The sequence below is a fragment of the Populus nigra genome, chromosome 19 (assembly GCF_951802175.1).
Source record: "Populus nigra chromosome 19, ddPopNigr1.1, whole genome shotgun sequence".
NCBI classification, from domain to species: Eukaryota; Viridiplantae; Streptophyta; class Magnoliopsida; order Malpighiales; family Salicaceae; genus Populus; species Populus nigra.
Genome location: NC_084870.1, coordinates 11862192 through 11880723, shown reverse-complemented (window position 1 = coordinate 11880723; position 18532 = coordinate 11862192). Strand labels below are relative to the sequence as shown.

Genomic DNA, 18532 nt, shown 5'->3' with positions numbered 1-18532 from the left:
AATTTGGACTAATTTGATGAACCCACAACCCGTAATATGAGATTAGAATAAAAAAAAAATCAAACAAAGAACCTAGTAAAAAGATCAAAGTTAAAAAAAAAAACATAAAAAAAAACCCGATCTAATCCGTGTTAACTTTACTAACATGCTCTTCAAATAACTAAATAGAAAGAAAAATGACAAAACTCAAGAACAAATAATTTAATGCAAAATGATAATATAAAAAAACATAAAAAAACAAGGAAAAAAAATCTGAGTCAACCCGGGTTGACTCGACTAACCTATCACTTGCGACAAGCAATCATGATAAAAAAAATAGACTTCCAAAGAAACATCTAACAAAAAAGATCAAAGTTAAATAAAAAAAACATTGAGAAAGAAAATACAAATTGACCTGGGTTAGCTTGACCAGTCCGCTCTCAAAATAACAAAATAATAAGAGAAACAAAAAAATAACAAAGCTCAAGGGTAAATAATTTAATGTAAAATGATGAAATGGTAAAAAACAATATAAAAAAATTGAGAAAAAAATGAGTCAAGTCGGGTAACTCGACCAACACACTCGTGACATAAGAACATGATAAAGAAAAAGACATTCAAAAGGACCTATAAAAAAAAACAGAAGTTAAATAAAAAAATGAGTACGAAAATGTAAGCTAACCTGAGTTAATTTGAATAACTCGCACTTAAGATAACCCAACATATATAAAAGTGAAAAATCACATGGCTTAAGAATCAATAATTTAACACCAAATGATGAAATTATATATAAAAAATCAATTTGCTAAAAAAAACAAGTCAACCATGCTTAACTTGACTAAACTATTAGCCAAGATATGAGATCGCGATAATGCAACAAAATAGAAAGTGAAATTATATAAATAATGAAGGCTAAACGTGAAAAGTTGCGCGAAAACAAACAATGAAGCTAAGAGATTAATAATTAAATGTCAAATTATAAATTAAAAAAATCATTTTTTAATAAATGATTGCCCTGTTGGAAGGCAATCACAAAAAGATAACAAATAAAATATTCAATAGTAAAACAATTTAAAACTTAAACAATGCAGGCAAAATATAGTATAAAAAAGTAAAAGAAAATAATTAGAGACTAAATTAAAAAACAAAAAAACTAAGAAAGGATAATAATAAAAAAGTAATTAAAAGAATAAGGACCAAAATTGGATAAAACATTAAATAAAATTAAATATTAAGGGACAAAATTAAAAAAAAAGATAAATCAAGAAAATGATAAGAATATAGAAATAAAAAGAATGAGAACAAAAAATAGATTAAGAAAACAAATGCAATAAAATTGGAATGGATGGAATTGCAAAAAAATAATAAAAAAAAAGTATAAAATACAGAAATATAGCAATCAAAAGTAGAGGGATCAAATCAGATAAAAAATCAAATTGAATAAAATGCTCAAGGATGAAATTGAAAAATAACTTTAAAAAAACATCAAAAGCTAAATAAAAAATAATAAAAAAAAAGGGTTAAAATTAATAAAATCACAAACTGGAGGACATAATTATTTTTTGGAAGGTCATGAGTGAATTTATAGGAAATAAGAGAGAAAAGAGGGAAGGAATAAAAAACTTCATCACAACCCAACTGTACCTCTTTTATAAGCACATGCCAAACTACTAAAAAAAAGATGACTTTCGCTTTCAATGCCACCTTGAAAGTAGGACTTTGATAACCGGAAGGGATTTCATACGCCACCTAAATAACACAAAAACCATTACGCTCTGACGCGAGCATCGATAAATTTTTTTTCAATAATATTTAATAACATAGAATTACCATATAATCTCTAACCAAATTAAAAAATAACAACTAAACCAGAATAAAAAGACCATGACACCCTTGAAATTAATCTTAGTTTTTTTTGGATTTCAAGGATAATTTTGCAATTTCATTGTTGTTTTAAATGGAAAAGACAGAGAATCCTTCATGTTCATTTTTTTTTCTAAAAAGTATGATCGTAATTTAATTATGTAAGTTGTTAAAAAAAAGACTAAAAAGCTGCTCTACAAAAACTTAATATATATTTTTTTGCTTTTAAGATTAAAATAGTTATTTTACTATAATAATAAAAAAAGATATTCGGATCAATTTATCCTCAACCAATTTTTTCCAATGATTAATGCACGCTTTACAAAAGATGATTGTACCGCCAGTTGCAAGTATAACCAGCTTTTTATCTCAAGGGTAAAAACATAATTACATTGCATTGCTACAATGAATAGGGAGATGTGTCTACGGCACAGCAAATCACCTATTCCTTGTAGTTTTTTTTTGTAATTTTTTCCTAGCTGTAGTTAAACACGATTTTGCTTCTTTGTGATTGAAGAAGATTAATATCAATAAATTCTAATCTCCCATCTAAAGAAAAGGCTGAGGCATAAAGATTCCTGGCAGGTGCTTGTAAGCGAATTGAACGTCTATTATGCATATAACAGTGTGGAGAATTTCTTCCAAGGTCTGTTCTTAGCTTTCTTATGAGGGGCTCTCTGGAATATCACCATCAGTGGTACATGAAGTTTGTAGAGAACTTCCTCCTTGTACATTAAAAAGGTAATTCCAATCTCACTAGGTCTAGGCTAGAATGCTGCTGCTGATGCTGCTGCTTTTGTGACTTGAAATAGGAGGAGCAGCCCTTATCAGAAGACTCTGAAAGAACGCAATCATCTGCACAACATTATTCACGACATTAAATCCATGAGCCATCAGAATGAAGGAAAATTCTAGTATTGCAGCAGAAAAGAGAGATTAGGGTAAAGCTCATACTGTTGCAAATCCAATGCACACAAAAATGAAGCCAGGGAAATTAAATGGTGCATCCTCAGACAGGAATAAAGCTGGAGAATAGAAGGAGAAGTTAATTCTAATAACTTCAGTTCATAAAGTTTCACTTTTGTCAATTTTCACATACCTGTCAGAGGACTATAGATTAAGGGGGAGATGATGTTTGCCAAGGAGATTATTCCTGAAATGCATCCTTGAGCCTTCCCCTGAGATGAGTTTTTATGAGTTGAAATGAAAAGAAGAAAAATATGAATGAATTGGGGTGTCCTTATTCCTCTAGTTAAAAACGTGAACAGTTGAAGATGGATGGGCTGCATTTAACGATTTTGCTCTTTGTTGACAGTTAAAACGCAGATCAAAACACACAGAAGATTGGTTCTGATGACTTTCTGAAAAGTTTGAGCCTGTAAGCACGTTTACAATATACACAGAAAATGGAGGCTATCAGTATCAAGCATAAGACTTCAGCCACTCTTAACTAAGAGTTACCTGCTCATTAGGCCCTATTTGTTTCGACACGATGCTGCGTAACTGTGGAATTACATCAGTAATAAGACTTCCTCAGTCAAAGAGATCTTTCATGAAGATGAGAGTAAATTACTTACACACGGAGGGATGAAAACTGCAAAAACCGAAAAAATGGTAGTGGCATACGGGACCTGCCCACAATGGAAACTTACTTTCAGTGTCATAAGCAACAAGAATCGGAAAAGAAAAACAACAAGAGAAATCAACATCTTCTTACACATGGTCCACCAATTTCATAAAAACAAGAAATCAGAAGATAGAATTCAAAAAACTGACATATAATACCACGAACTCAAGAAGAAAAGGACAATCTGGAATAAAAGATGCAAAAAAAATGTAAATTAGTTGAAGCATTACCCAAGCTGAGCATGCTACACTGTAAAGCAGTGCCTGCAAGATTTCAGGTAAAATCACCAGCATTTTAGGAACTCGTGTTGTTTTAGTTCATCAGCATGAATAAACGCAAACAAGCTAAGTAAGGCTAAGGCTCTTACATTTGCAATGCCCCCTAAAAGCCCTATTGCCAGTAGTTTTTCCTCTGCTACAAGTGGTGCCAACAAGGGCATGAAAAGCAGCTGTCAAATTCACTAGAATTGGGTAATAAGCTCCGGTGACTGGATTTATTATCCGACTATTATGTGATATGGAACGCAAAGGAGTAGAAGATAATGAGAGGAAAGAAATAAATATTTTAGCAACACGAAATTTTGTAAATGCGTACCTGTGATGCCATTCCTGAAACACCAAGAAGTAGCATTAGATCAGCATACTGGTTTTTGCTGAAGTGAAAACGAGCCTTCAAGTAGTACTGCATGGCACAAATCATTCAAGTTGGAAACCAGAAATTCTGATGAATGTTTTATTGATATTTCCTAATATGCTGTCTCATTTCAGGGTTGTTCAATTGTGTTTTCGACTTTTACTTAGTTGTTCTTGTTTGTCTCCACTTAGTTCAACATTTTATACTTTAACTGAGAATTTGAATTTCCCAGAAGTTTTTGGCGTTCTAATCTGCTCTATTGGTGGAAAAGGCATTTTCAGATTATTAAGATTGACGATCTATAAAGAGAGTAACATCACCATTAAGGAAGAGAGTTTTGTACCATGATAGAAGCCTGCAGTCCACCATATGAAAGACTATGGAAGAATGCAACAATTGCTGCTTGCGAAAATGTTACGCTGCAACACAGTCACAGAATCTGATATCATACTAGAAGAACATTAACTATGGCGGTTTGAGTAAAGCACAAGGTGTTTTGCATTTGCCTTGTAGTCAATCCTTAACTACCCCTACCTGCTCTTCAGCAAGCTAATGATAGCCTGAATTGATGGAATCTTCTTAGATACCATTGGCTTCCTTGGTAAATCACCATCAACTTGACAGTGATCATCCTGTCCGCTCTTCAAGATTGGCTGCGTCAAATTTTCGCTATGTGGTAGACTTTCCTCGAGGAAGATTCTCATGTACACGGCGGCAAGCATTGACAACAACGCAGCAACCTAGAATGGACTAACAGTGTTAACAGTGGCCAAAAGAGGGGCGCACTTCTTTAAGGTATTTTTAGCAACAGAAACCTGAAATGTCAAAGCAGTGGAGAGGAAACGAGCAGCTAAGGTTCCACAGACAAGCGCGGCTGTTGTTATGCCAGACAGAATTCCAAATACTGATGTTCTTTGTCTCTCTAAAACGTTGTCTGCCTGAATGTTTTTACGAGATGAAACTTAACGGTAAGAACTGCCTCACGACATATCGTTTGGCAAGCAAAAGTTGCTACAAAGTAATTAGATTGATTAGAGAGATAACTACCACATAAGCAAGAGCAAGGCAGTCGATGCTCCCTTCACAGATCATAGCTGTGAGGGTCCTGAGCGCATAGTAGGCATAGAAGAAGCCGGTTGTCCTGCTATATGCCAGTATAACTGCAAAAAATAGAGAAATAAATCAAATAATAATAATAATTTGATTTTTAATACCAAACCATGAGATTACGTGTAAAAAAATAACAATTTTATAAGTAAAAATATTCAATTTCTATTTTCAATTGAAATCTTTCCATTTTAATTGCTCATGAGCTGGGCATTGATTCTTTTTCCTGCTAGTTAATTTGACCCGTGACGTCTAATAAGTTTTTTGGCAAAGAATATAAGTAAATTTTTAATTAAATATATTGAGAATTATTTATTTCAATAAATATAAAAAATAAAATATAAATGTCTTTATTCAACTTCCTTCACTGCAAGTCGAACAATTTTTTTATAACACAAAAAAATTAATATATAAATGTTATTAACATGCTTTTTAATATTGAGTAAAAAATATAATTGTAAATCAAAAACTCAATTGTTACATATAATAACATATAATATAGATTATATGGGTTAATAAAAACATGTAAGATCTTAGACTAATTTTTAATTTAGTAGAAGAATGAAACAATATTATAATTTGCTACGCTAAAATATTATTTTCTTAGTTTTTATATAATAATTTTTTAAAAAATATAAAGAGTAAAAATAAGAACAAAAAAAAATAGTATAGATAGGTTAAGTGTAAAGTGATAAATATTCAAAGTGTAAAAAATAATAAAAAAATATAATATTTTTTTTCAAAAAAAATGTAAAGAAAAAAAAGAAAAAACTTAAAAAAATATTATAAAAATAAAGATAAATAAATGATGATAAATAAATTAAGTGTGAAATGATAAAAATCTCAAGTATAAAGAAAAAAAATATAATAAAAACTTATTTTAAAAAAAATTAAAATTTTAATTTTTTCACCGCTACAGTCAAAACAAAATTTACAATTATACTATTTTTACAGAAAAATACTATTTTCTAATATTTAGAAATTTTAATAATATTGCGAATAAGACTTCCATGATGTTGAATAAATTTATTTTATTAGAAGGCTAGACTATAAAGAAATTAAATTATCTTTTCCTTATATCTTCATTAATTTAATATGAAAAATGCAACGGCTAAAATCCAGCCTTTCCTAGATTCCCCTATCACTAGCTCCTGTGCGCGGGGCCAATTTACGAGTGCTATAGATTCACATGTCAAGCAATTTCTAGAGCCGTCCGACACTCATATTTGGCGGTTCCTAAGTAGATCATTACGGATGTGCACAAAAGCCGAGAAACGTGACCTCTCTGTGATAAAAGAATTTACAAATTTTGGAATGATTTTTCTGAAAATGAAAGAGTGATAAAGAAGGTTCACCAACTACAAGTTACGTAGGAGAAAAAAAATGTACGTTTAAGTTTTATGATTGTTTATATAATGGTTATTAAAAATTTATATAATTGTTAATTTTAAAATCTGTAAAATTAGTTAAAGTATATATAAACTGATCTGAACATTTATTTTAAACAAAAAAAAAGCACACAACATAACATTTGCTTTTGACAAAAGTCAACTGTGTTTTTAGTGTCGTGGTGTGTATTATTTGTTATTTAAAAATATATTAAAATATTTTTAAAAAATCTTAACATTATCACATAAAAACTATAAAAAAAAACATTAAAAAACCATGAATTTAATGTTTTTTTTAAATTAAATGTAAGTTTAAAATGCATCTAAATGCAATAAACAATTATAGTTGTTGCGTGAGCTGGTAGAGGATCTGAGCTATTGGACCCTGGTAAAAATACAGTTGTTTTTAATAATTTAAATTAAATCTCAAACTAGAAAATTACAAGTTTTTCAAATAAACTCGGGGGGCATGCCGGGTTTAATAAATATTTGACAATAGGTGAAGCTGGTTTGACAAAAACGACACCGCTAAAGCGGCCGACATGCTGCAAAGCTATGTATACCCATGAGATAGATATTTTTGCTTACGATCACACCACCGACCATGGTGCCAGTGGGGCCCTTGTGCACGAGTACCATATCCCTCCCGGCACTCAGGGGACAACAATCATAGCTTGTGGATAAGTATGAGATTAAGTGTATAACATATGATTACCTAAAGGAATAATGGAGAGAGTCATAGGAAGTGTGAGCAGAGCCTTCCTTCCATATTGGTCTGATAGATTCCCAATAAGCGGCAACATCACAACTGTTCCCATTCCAATGATCTGCATAATATACACTAATGTTAAAAACAAATTTAACAAATAATGCACCCATGGCATCAACAGTGGGAAACAGAAGTGACTTCAACTATTAGTACTTGGACCACTTCAGTTATGAGTATTGGACTCCCTCAATTATTACAACCCTGGATTTTATCTTCCTGTAGGAGTTGGGTAATTGTCGTTGTGATGAGAATGGAGAGAGACACACTGGCCAGCCATTTCAAATATCTGCTGTTATTTACACATCATAAATAGTATCTAAGAAAACTCACTGTGGAGAACTATATTAAACAAGAATAACAGAGTGATGCTGTTTGTCCTGAAATTAAGATTGATTTTCTGGAAAAATCTAACCATTTGATCAATGGTGGGTCGTTTAGCTTGTAGCTAGAATCGATCAGTGAGATCCATCTCATCGATAACTGATAGTAGAAATTTACTTCAGAAAGAATTGCTCATCAAATGAATAACTTCAGTACTGCTTCTGCATCCTTAACTAGTAATTAACTAACTGGTTTTGTCATGTAAGATGAAAGTAGATGTCATTTTCTCCTAGTGAACCTCCGAGGAATAAGATCATGATATTGCCTGTTATGCAGATGGATGCATGGCTATCAACATCTTTCTTGGGAGGTACAGAATGGACACAGAAGAGATGTTGCAAGCCAAATCATACGCCATCGCCATCTACATATCCTTGCATGGCGTATATTGATATAGACATCAAGAGGATATATACTAGAAAAGGGCATATGTATATATGGCACTAAAGTTTTTTCAATTAAAAAAGATGAGTTTCTGGGAAACCTCAAGAACCCTTTTTTTTTTTTGTGTTCTTCCAAAAGAATTTTTTTTTAAGTAGCTCTTTAATTGTCTCATGTGATTAAATTAAAAGGCACATGGACATGCACTGATTGTTTTCTAATAAAGATAATGAGTTCATATGGAATTTCTTGAAGACCCTTTTTGGTTCTGTTTATAGTCTTCATCGTTTCTTCAGAGATCATGTAAGCCATGCAAATTAAATTAAGAAATGCATAATCAATCACCCCTACTGAGAATTCGCAAGTTCTCCCATGGATAAAGATGAAGGAAAATAAATAAAAATATAAAGAGAGTAGCATACGGCTTGCTGGAATCCGGTGAGGTAAATGGCAAGAGAGCACTCATCTTGACCTGGACAAACTGCTTCCATGGTGACATCGGTTACGGCCGGAAGCACCATTAAGCTAGCGAAGGTGGAGAGGAATACTGTCACAAAGAGGTGGATCAATTCTGTGAACTTCTCCATGTCCTTCTTTTTCTCAGAAAATCTAGCAATAGCCCTCTTGGTGCTGCTTTTTTCTTTGACGTTAAAACTCTACTAGCTAGCTTAACTTCTGAAGAACTTGCATACCACACTCGAAAAGGAGCAGATATTAATGCGTGGGTGGGTGGGTGGGTGGCTGCCTAGTCCTTTTCTATATATGTTTTTTCCGGAAACATTGGGCATAGAATGCAAATAAATAGTGAAATTAATTATAATTTTATTGCAGTTACTAATCGTGACATCTGATGAAATATAATGAACAACTTCTTTCTAACAACCCCACTCCATTTTCTTTTATCTGTTTTTATTACACGTTTTTTTTTATCACTAGAGTTTAAAGGGGTATATGTGTCACCTTTTTATCATAACAAGTTGTGTTTCAAACACGACATGTTAAGTTATTAAATTTATAAAACAAAATAACTATTTTATCATGTTTAAAAATAATGATATTTAATAAATATTATATTTTAGGAGCATATTAAGATGAAAATTTGCTATTTTTTACAAACTTTTTCATATGATATTGATCTCCAAAAATCTTTAAATTACTATCCTAATTTATTTTTATGAAATATTAATTTAAAGTAAAGAAAAACATAAAATAAAAATAATTTTTTTCCAAAAACGTTTTTAAAACACAAATCTATGTAAAGGTTTTATAAATAAATAAAGGAAAAATTGATTTGGGTGAGTTAATTAAAAATAAGTTAACTTGCAACTCAATTCAATTGGACCTATTAAAAAGTAATAAAAAAATTCATTGATTTTTTTAAAAAAATCTTTTTAAAATAAATTTATTTTAATCTTTAAAAAATTTTGAGTTAAATCTAGATGAGTTCACTCTCTTGAATCATAATCTAGATTTTATTTTGGTTGAGTTTAATAATTATTATAATTTATGATATAAGGTTGAATCTTGTAGGGTTTAATATTTATTGTAGTTAAAATATATAAATTTCTTTCATCAAAATCAATTTTTTTAACACGTGCTTTACTTTACCAAACTCATTTTTAGAGATTTTTCACTGTTTGAAATATATAATTACATGAACTCTCATCAGTCAACTGCAGAGATAATTATTATAAAATCTTCAAATTTTATTTAATGACCATTTTAGGCCTTGACCCATACTGGTGGGCCGAAAACCTAATCACTAGGCCCAATTATGCAATCGTTTTTATTTAGTAATAACGCTTGCAAGCCTTGATTATATTGGTTGGTCCAAATTAACACTAGGCAAGTCTCGGTACTTTCACTCACAGAAATCATTAAGCCCAAGTGCGCTTGATTGTGATCGTGCCAGCTATGGAATCGTGATTCTTGATTACGATGGCTCTTGCTGCTGCAGCCCGTAAAGAAAAACCTTTTTATTTTGGATTTTTTTTGATAAAAAGATATTTCTATTATTTTCTTTTCCTCATCATATCTATTTTTTTATTATTATTATTAATATGAGTGTCCGAACCAGCTTGCGTGTACCTCAACTAATTTTATTGATCCTAAAATTAACGACCATGTAAACCTCCAGTAATCATCATCATACTCTACTCTGGAGGTTGACCTTATATCATGGATGAAAATTGACCCGGTTTAATCCAATTTTTGATTAACTTTTTTAAAAATAGAAACTTGAAATATTTTTTTTATAAAAAAAACTAGTAAGTTATCATGTTAGCCTGCTGCGCTACAATAGAAAACATAAGAAATATAATATTTTTTTTTTATAAAATACAAGATAAATAATTTTATCTATGCTAGTTTTTGAAATGAAATAAAAGCCTAAAATATTTTTTTAAAAAAAAAAACTAACTTTTTTCACTAATATAATTTGAGTTAAATCCAAGATTAGTCAGTCATCAGATTATCCTATTAAGCTACGGAGAAACATAAGAAATACAATATTTTATTATGAAATATAAGATAAATAATTCTCTCTATACTAGTCTCCTAAACTAATGAGAAAAAATAATATTTTTAGACTAAATAATTCTATACTTCTTAAAGTAAATAGGAGAAACAATAAAAACATTATAAATAAAAAAATATTTTTCTAAATTAAATAATTAAAAAATAACCAGGAAACAAATAGTTTTCACCCAGTTATATATTTTTCCTTGGTAAATTAATTACGAGTTGGGTAAGACGGTGAAATTTCGAACAAATAAATCTTATTATGTAAATGAACTTGAAAATATATTTATTAGGAAATAAAAATAAAAATGAAGCTCATCCAATAAAGTTGGAACTCCAATGTGGGGCCTTGTAAGAAAGTTCGTAAAGAACTTCGAAGAATTTACTTGGAAAGATCTCTCGTGTTAATTACAAGCCTAACTAGACGAGTTTTTTTCCCCCAAGTTACCAGCACGAGGACAAAATCTGTTGAAATTTACATCTACTAGGCTGCACTTCCTCGAGAGAAACTTTAGAACAAAATCAAAAGCGAGAAATATGACCAAAATCTCAAGTCTTAATTAATTCCTAAATTTAATCAATTAACTTAAATTAATTAATTTTAAAAGTATCAAGTGTCATCATGTATATATATCGGCTTTTCTTTCAATATTCAAAGTTATTGAGATAAAAACCTCTTTATCTTTTCAATATAAAATAAAATTCTCTTTATTTATCTATCTAATATAAAAACTATTATTTTTATAACATAGCTAGTTAAGAACTCCATCTCAAGTTGCAAAACCGTGGCCCACGGCTTCCCCATCATACCGCGTTAAATCAACCAGTAGAGAGGAGGCTACAAGGTATCTTTTCTCTTTTGACTTTTTAAATTTGAACATGGTTAAGGAAATATATTTTTTAAATGCATCAATCGTATAAAAAATATACTGTTAAGATTATTTGGAGAAAAAAAATCTAATCTAAGTCCATCAGAGGATATCTTTATTTTTTCTTAAAAAAGCTGTCAACATCAGATTCAATGGATGTTTTGTCAGTAGGCGCCGACAGTCGCTATCTTGAAAATGTTGAACGGGAAAGCTTGTTACAGGAAATTTCACTAAAGGTTCACCAATCAAGTAGAAGAAAAGGGAGAGTCACTGGGCCTGCTGCAGGACCTGAACCTTCTACAAGCATGCTGGCCAACTTAAGCTCTGCCCTAGAGGAGGGCTTATAAAGAACAAGGAGTAAAATGTTATAAATCATCATCAGATGAAATCTTTATTTAACTGGGTTTACAAGCTTCATCTGTCCACGTTTAGCTTGTTCGTGAATTGGCGTAAACTTGAATCTGTCTTAGATTGATGTCATGAGAACACGTTAGGTGGCTAGCATTACAAGCCGCAATCTAAGAAGCTCTGCAGAAGTTTCTATCTTGTGCTTGAAAATTTGTGTTGCTCGACATATTTGGCCTAAACTTCTGTGCAAATAATACATTATTAAAACAGAGCAACTTCTGAGAGTTTCACTTCTCTTTTTCTTATATAAACCTCATGCAACTGTATAACTGAAACCCCATTGCAAATGATTATAGAGAAGCGACATCAACAGCATAGCACGCGCTGTGTTTTATTTGGTTAGCTGTATCATCGAATTTTGCACTAGAAATGAAGCTTGTTGCCTTGCCAGTATTCTTAACTTTCTTTTTAGCTGCTGCTCTGGTTGTGAACTTTTCATCTGCTGTCCTTTCGTATTTGTTGTTCAACTTCTTAATTGTGGTCATCATCTTTTGGAGTTATAAGCCATGCAAAGAAGAACTCGATAAACTCTGGCCGCCTTTACTGTCTTCATGTGGAGATGCCTGTGTTAAGAGCAAGGGTGAGAATGAGAGCAATGAGAATGCTGAACCTTCATGTGATGTTGCAGGGGACATATGTGTTAACATTAAGGGCGAGAATGACAATAATGAGAAGGCCCAGGACAATGACAATGACAATGGCAATGGCATAGACAATGATGACGAGAAGCACAGTTGTTCTGACGGTTGTAATGAAGACGACATCAACAATGGAAGCGCTGCTGAGATTGGTTGGCAAGATGTTGATGAAGAGATTGATGAGAATCTGGAGAAGAGAATTGAAGACTTCATTGCTAAGGTTAATTATGGATGGAGGGAAGAAATGTTAAGGGACCAATAAATAATCATCTTCATGATCAGTTGTGGCTTGTTTAAACAGGTATTAAAAATAGCTCACCGAAGCACTTGTGAATACAGTGAATGGTTTTCGCGACTCTCGATACCCAGATTTTTGCAGGGGCTCTGTTCGTCAAGTTTCCCTTTTGTACTCATCTTTGGTCGTTTTGCTTTATTGATTTTCTGTTATTACGACGACAATCAAATAAGGCATGTATAAGCGTGAAGGTAAAATACTCGTCTTTTCTTCTTATCTGGGTTATACTCGGGCTGGAGTGTGAAAGAATGAGCCAGCATCACAACTTAACACACACAACTGCAATCCAAAACATAACTTAATCGGGCAGAATCCAGCACAAGAATGTCCTGATTTCATAATAATTTAAACCAAGAACGTTTTGTTAATCAAAATCTTAATGTTATTATCACTATATTATGGTACTTTATAATCCTATCAATCAAACCTCTTTTTTTTGTTTTTTTCCTTTCCAATGTGAAAGAATATCCTCATCCTGCTTTATGTATTGAGACGTTGAGACCAAACCTCTTTCCAATAAGATCTTAAACAGCTCATCTACATCCACAATAAACTAATTTTCTTTCAGCCTTTCACTTTTTTCTTTTCGTTTTCGATTTCAGATAAATTTCGCAGAAATACATAAAAAAAATAAATAATACAAAGAATCAAGCATACATCGAGGGGAGAATTTTTTTCATGTTGCTTCATGATGTGCCAACGACCTGGTCAGATGAAACAAACGTGTAGGACAACCTGCTACTTAAATGGCTTCAAGAATCCTTACTTGTAGAGGGTAAAATACTTGTATTACATTTAGTTCACGGAACTCTCAAGGTAAAGATTCTAAGCTACAAGGAACCTGATCAAAGAGGGACACTTCAATTTGAATTTTAACCTCAACTCAACTCCTGACGCCAAAGCAAACATGGCAAATATACCCCACGTAGTCTCTCTTGTTTTGCAAGAATACTAGGGAGCTATACAGGAAAACACGTTTCAACTCCATACCCTTCCAAGTAGACTCCGACTTAAAACGGATATTGCCTGTGGATATTTTGTTCCATTAGCAAGAAGGCTTTGATTTGCATTGCATGACAAACGCAAACAGAAATATTGATTAGCTTAAGTATGGATATGAGGGTCCAATGAGTGTTTATGATACAAATACCATAAACGAGGGAAAAGATAGACTAATTAAGGAGGCTTCTCGTAGGAATTCTGCTCTCTGAAGTCTGCAATTGCACTTCGTATCATTTCAGACACATGGGGTTGAACAAACATGTGAGAGCTGTCCAAAATATGAATAATGAACTTCTGTGATGCCGGTAGCGAAGCATTCAAATTGATGATGAATTGTGCCATAGGTATGTCACTACAATATAAACATGACAAAAGTCCTTCGGTAGAAAAAATTGGAGCAAGAAAGGTGAAGCTAAAGAAAAGCCTCCACCACATGCATGAAATATATGCACATCTAAATGCACCTACTTGGCCATTCCATTGCAAGCAACGAATGGCTTCAAATTATCGCATTGATGACAATCACATACCAGCCCAAGAATGGATGCCTAGAAATGCATTAACAACTAAAAAATTCCTCAATTTCCTTGGCTGAAAAGGTTTTAAGCTAATGATATATTTACCAGGATATGAACAACCCTTTAGTGGCATTCACCATTTGTAGGAGTCTGAAGTCTGAACTGCAGGAAAAATTACAGGGATTTGAAAGTTAGCACATTTTCTGGATTGAATATAATACCATTAACAAATGCAACAACATCAGACTAGAACAAAAGAACCAAAACAACAAAAAAGAAAAAAAGAATCTTTTTGTTTATTTCTACAGCAACCCATTAACCAAAACACAAATTTCCAAAGAATTGCTTCACCATCAGAGAGAACACAATTGAATAACAGAGATTTCACATTCAATTACTTCAGAAAGCCACAAAGTTTATGTTTTTGGTCTTTGCTTACACAAAACAATTTTAAAAAAAATTGACCCAAAAAAAGTGTAATCAGTTGCAGTGGCAATAACCAAAAGAACCCAGAGGGAGTATTTTGGCCCATAAAAAATCACGGAATATTAATCTATAATATTCCATGATTTTCATCTATAGCGGTATTTCACCTTTTTTTTATGAAAAGTTGAGGACATCATGGAATAGAAAATCTAAAAACCTGTTGTCGTCGCTTACTAAACCAATCGCGTCAATTAAATCTCTAAGCAATCCAACGTTGGCCTCATCACTGCAACTGAGAACTGTTGATGTTATTTACATGCTCAATTGCGTGAAATAATCACCAATCGCATCAATTAAATCCTAATTTATCTCAAATCAACAAACCCTAATATATAAAACTTAACCCTAAACAACAATCCAATCAACGCTCAAACAATCACAAAATAAATATGAAACCCACGAAATAATGAGTAATAAAGCATGTTTACCTAGATTTGTCGACTGAGGAGTGGTGGTCGCGGCGGTGGAGGCTACAAATCGCGTTGGGGACGGCGGTTTTTGGAGAAAAAACACGAAGGATGCTGGGTTTGGAGGAGGAATAATCGGCTGGTTTATGCGGTTACAAGGAGGAAAGAAAGGGTTGGGTCGACTGGGTTTTTTAGCAGCGGCGGAAATGAGGAAGAAGAAAGGAAGTACTATTCTAAATTTATGTTTTTAACTAAACATATTTTATCTTTTTTGAGTTTTTTTTTTATTTTGAAATACTAAATAAATACAACCCAAGATTATTCATAAAAACGTTCCTTCACTGCAATCAATTTGCAACAAAAAAAAAAAAAAAAAAAAACAATAGAGATGCTGCCCTGGAATTATGTAACCACTCTTTGACAGCGATTTCAAGTTTGCTTTTGAGGAAATGATGATCATCTTCTTCGACCCTTTGGCAATCTTAAGCATGTTTTCCGCAACCCCAACCTGATGACCTTTTCCTTTCAGTTCTATTTCTATTTCTTGCCGTTGGTGACCGATAAGGTTGCGAAATCCTTCTCTCTGTTTGCAAAACTGGGTTGTCTTATTCTTCAACTTCTGAAACAAAAAGACAAAAAAAATGAAACGATGAGGTAAAGGAATGTGTAGAGACTACTGCTAATTCCCAACCACTCTCACCCTGGAACAGTCAGGTTGATATCGATTTTCATTGCAAGTCTTGGACAAAGATTCTAAATCAGGCGATCGCGTCAGAATGGAAGCTAAAACTGGTAAGTGGTGGTCCTTCGGACAGCAATTCACTGTAATGACCATTTACTGGAGATCATCAAACACATCAGGAAGGTGATTGAGAAGGAATTGACCTGCAGCATCGCTATCATAAGTAAACACTATATAATTCAGCATAAAACAATTGTAACAGTTAAGTATAAGCATTGGATATCTGACTTTTTTAGAGCATTTTTAGAATGAGAACCTAACATAGAATTCAAAGAGAGATGCTCAAGAGAAGCAAACACTCCACTGGGCTCTTCAAGACACTTATATTGGAGATCTAACTTGAATTCTCAATGTCTTGGAACCAAACATCCACCTAGGCGATTCAAAAGACTGAATTTTCCTCCGACCCAAAAGATGGTTCATCTAAGCTAGAATTTTCCTCCGACTCGGAGAATGGATCTTCTTCAGCTATCCCAACCTCAAGGTTAATCTCCTGAACTTGACAATTCACAGAAACATCGATCCATTTATCAATAAGATTTAAATCAATATCACAGTTATCTGTGTGCCGGCAAGCCCAGTGGAGTAAAAAACGAAGTATCGCCATGCCATTTCGCTGGCTCAACAATCTATCCACACGATCACCAAATTGCTTACACAAAATTTGGGGGACCATCATATGAACAATTTGTTATAAACTTAAGAAATGGGCTAGAGACGGACAATTGTCTACACCATTTTGATGCTGCTGCAGTTCGAGCCTTGCCATCCATCTCAAGGAAGGAAAAAAAAATTGTGATGAATAATGGGGTCTGGCAGATTAGATAATCGAACCAACACCGCAGCATTACTACACTGCTTTTCGACCTCGTTCTGTGACCTCGTCCTTATGCTCAAAAGTCCTCTACTACAGATGTGAAAAACTGCCTAATCAGAGATGTATCTCAAACTAATACAGGAAACAACATGTCCAAAATCATTGAAGATGGAATCAACACGACTATAAATAAATACCATATGACAAATATACAAAAGCAATAGGCACAATGAAAAATAAGGCCGAGACAGAGAGATTTCAGTTTGGAGTATCACAAAATTCTCTTAATACATTGCCTAATCAGATAATTGTTTTTTTTATGTTTCTGAAGGCAAAACTTCTAAGGATATGGTTAATTGGATAATGTTCAATAGACGGGGAATCTAGTTGAGAATTATTTCTGTGTGGGGATTCAATAGATAATTGGGTGATAGTTGAGAAATAAATATGTCTTTCGTCCACATTAAATTTAATTCATGCTTTAAAAAAAAAAAAGGAAGTTATTCACACTAATAATAAGAATTTGAGATAATAACATAATAATAAGTGTGAATTTTTACAATGTATGTCAACGATTATTTATTTCAAATAGATGTGGAGACTCTGAAAATTATAACAATCAAGTAATTATATTACAGGAAGAAATGTATTATATGCTTCTTCTTTTCTGTTGCCTAGCCATGCTGTGCCTTCTACTGGCTCTCTGATGCCCATCGCAGTAAATTGACGAGCTTTAGCATGCATGTAAATTTTTGTCCCCCATACAAATTGAAAAAACCCATTTCAACAAGACTGTCTTCTACTTTGGTTATATTATTTTGGCCAAAGTAGATGAAATCAATCACTTACAGGGTGGTTGTTTCCTATTTAAGAAGTTGGGTTCGTAGATGAGGAGGTAGCACTTATAATTGGCTAACTATAACAATACCAAAAGCAGCCTGGAGTTAGGTGTGTATGATATTCTTCTTTCAAAGAATACAAACTACATATTGGAATATGGAAGTTAAGATGGTTAGGGCTTGGGAGAAGATGAATGATTGGAATGACAGGTTACAGACAGCTCACCAATTGACAATCTTGCATTTGTACGAGGACCCCATCACACCTACCCTGTTCTCCTGAAGTATCTCTTGGCCTTTCTTATAGATTTGGTCCTGTGCTGTGCTGTGCTGTGCTGTGCTTATTCAACTGCTCAAAGCTTATTCAAGATAACCAAACACAGATAACCCTTTGATTTCATGTATACGCGTTGCTACTTTCCAGCGCAATGTCAGGATTTGCATGTGAGGGGTTGGTGAGCTTCGTTATGGTTTGTTGTCATACATCAATAAATTAATTAATCAGTTAGAAAGCTTAATCGATTAAAGAAATATTTCTTTTTATTGCTTCGAAATGCAAGTAAACTAACTCTTTCTTTGACAAATGAACCTCTGATCTCATAGCAAGAAGCATTTGTAAGCGATGTGACCAGGCATTCTGGTTTTTTGGCTAACAAAGTCAAGCTATCAGTGGTTATATCTGGATTATATAGTTTATTAAGATTCTGAGCCAGTTCCCATATAAGGCTGGTAGATACAGGAGTTATTAATCCATTAAACCACGTATCAATCTGCTAACGGGGAAATTAAAGATGGACCAGTGCTTGGAAGTTTCAGAAGGGAAGGCCTCACCGAAGAGAGATTTTCGATCATTAAGAGGTCGA

At 33.0% G+C, this 18532-nt stretch overlaps 2 protein-coding genes across 4 annotated transcripts; both read right to left on the bottom strand.

Moving 5' to 3' along the window:
- Window positions 1-2174: 2174 nt before the first annotated feature.
- On the bottom strand, window positions 2175-8873 carry LOC133679542 (uncharacterized). Of its 2 annotated transcripts, XM_062102161.1 has the most exons (14): window positions 8551-8870; window positions 7313-7424; window positions 5150-5262; window positions 4918-5040; window positions 4637-4842; window positions 4446-4521; window positions 4064-4150; window positions 3837-3917; window positions 3700-3732; window positions 3420-3473; window positions 3304-3345; window positions 2942-3020; window positions 2797-2867; window positions 2175-2697 (listed from the first exon to the last, which is right to left on the bottom strand). In XM_062102161.1, the coding sequence occupies exons 1-14, from the start codon at window positions 8713-8715 to the stop codon at window positions 2605-2607; spliced, it is 1335 nt and encodes a 444-aa protein (XP_061958145.1). In that variant the 5' UTR covers window positions 8716-8870; the 3' UTR covers window positions 2175-2604. The 2 variants fall into 2 exon arrangements, 1 of the variants encoding a protein (XP_061958145.1); XR_009836171.1 differs by lacking the exon at window positions 2175-2697 and having other exon boundaries at window positions 2798-2867; window positions 2942-3218; window positions 8551-8873.
- A 4724-nt stretch (window positions 8874-13597) lies between these two features.
- On the bottom strand, window positions 13598-17940 carry LOC133679522 (general transcription and DNA repair factor IIH subunit TFB5-like). Of its 2 annotated transcripts, XM_062102139.1 has the most exons (5): window positions 15972-17940; window positions 15293-15890; window positions 15022-15096; window positions 14484-14540; window positions 13598-14212 (listed from the first exon to the last, which is right to left on the bottom strand). In XM_062102139.1, exons 4-5 carry the CDS (start codon window positions 14516-14518, stop codon window positions 14035-14037), a joined length of 213 nt encoding a protein of 70 aa, XP_061958123.1. In that variant the 5' UTR covers window positions 14519-14540; window positions 15022-15096; window positions 15293-15890; window positions 15972-17940; the 3' UTR covers window positions 13598-14034. The 2 variants fall into 2 exon arrangements, with proteins under 2 accessions (XP_061958123.1, XP_061958122.1); XM_062102138.1 differs by lacking the exon at window positions 15022-15096 and having other exon boundaries at window positions 15972-17355.
- Window positions 17941-18532: the final 592 nt, after the last annotated feature.

Bases quoted from the DNA above. Each gene is read 5' to 3' on its own strand.
- LOC133679542 (XM_062102161.1), bottom strand. From the start codon at position 8,715: ATGGAGAAGTTCACAGAATTGATCCACCTCTTTGTGACAGTATTCCTC. The intron at 3,918-4,063 runs GTACGCATTTAC...TGAATTTGACAG, and splicing joins TTTCAGGAATGGCATCACAG to CTGCTTTTCATGCCCTTGTT. The intron at 3,733-3,836 runs GTAAGAGCCTTA...GAAATCTTGCAG, and splicing joins TTTTAGGGGGCATTGCAAAT to GCACTGCTTTACAGTGTAGC.
- LOC133679522 (XM_062102139.1), bottom strand. From the start codon at position 14,518: ATGGTGAATGCCACTAAAGGGTTGTTCATATCCTG. The intron at 14,213-14,483 runs GTAAATATATCA...TTTATATTGTAG, and splicing joins AAAGGGTTGTTCATATCCTG to TGACATACCTATGGCACAAT.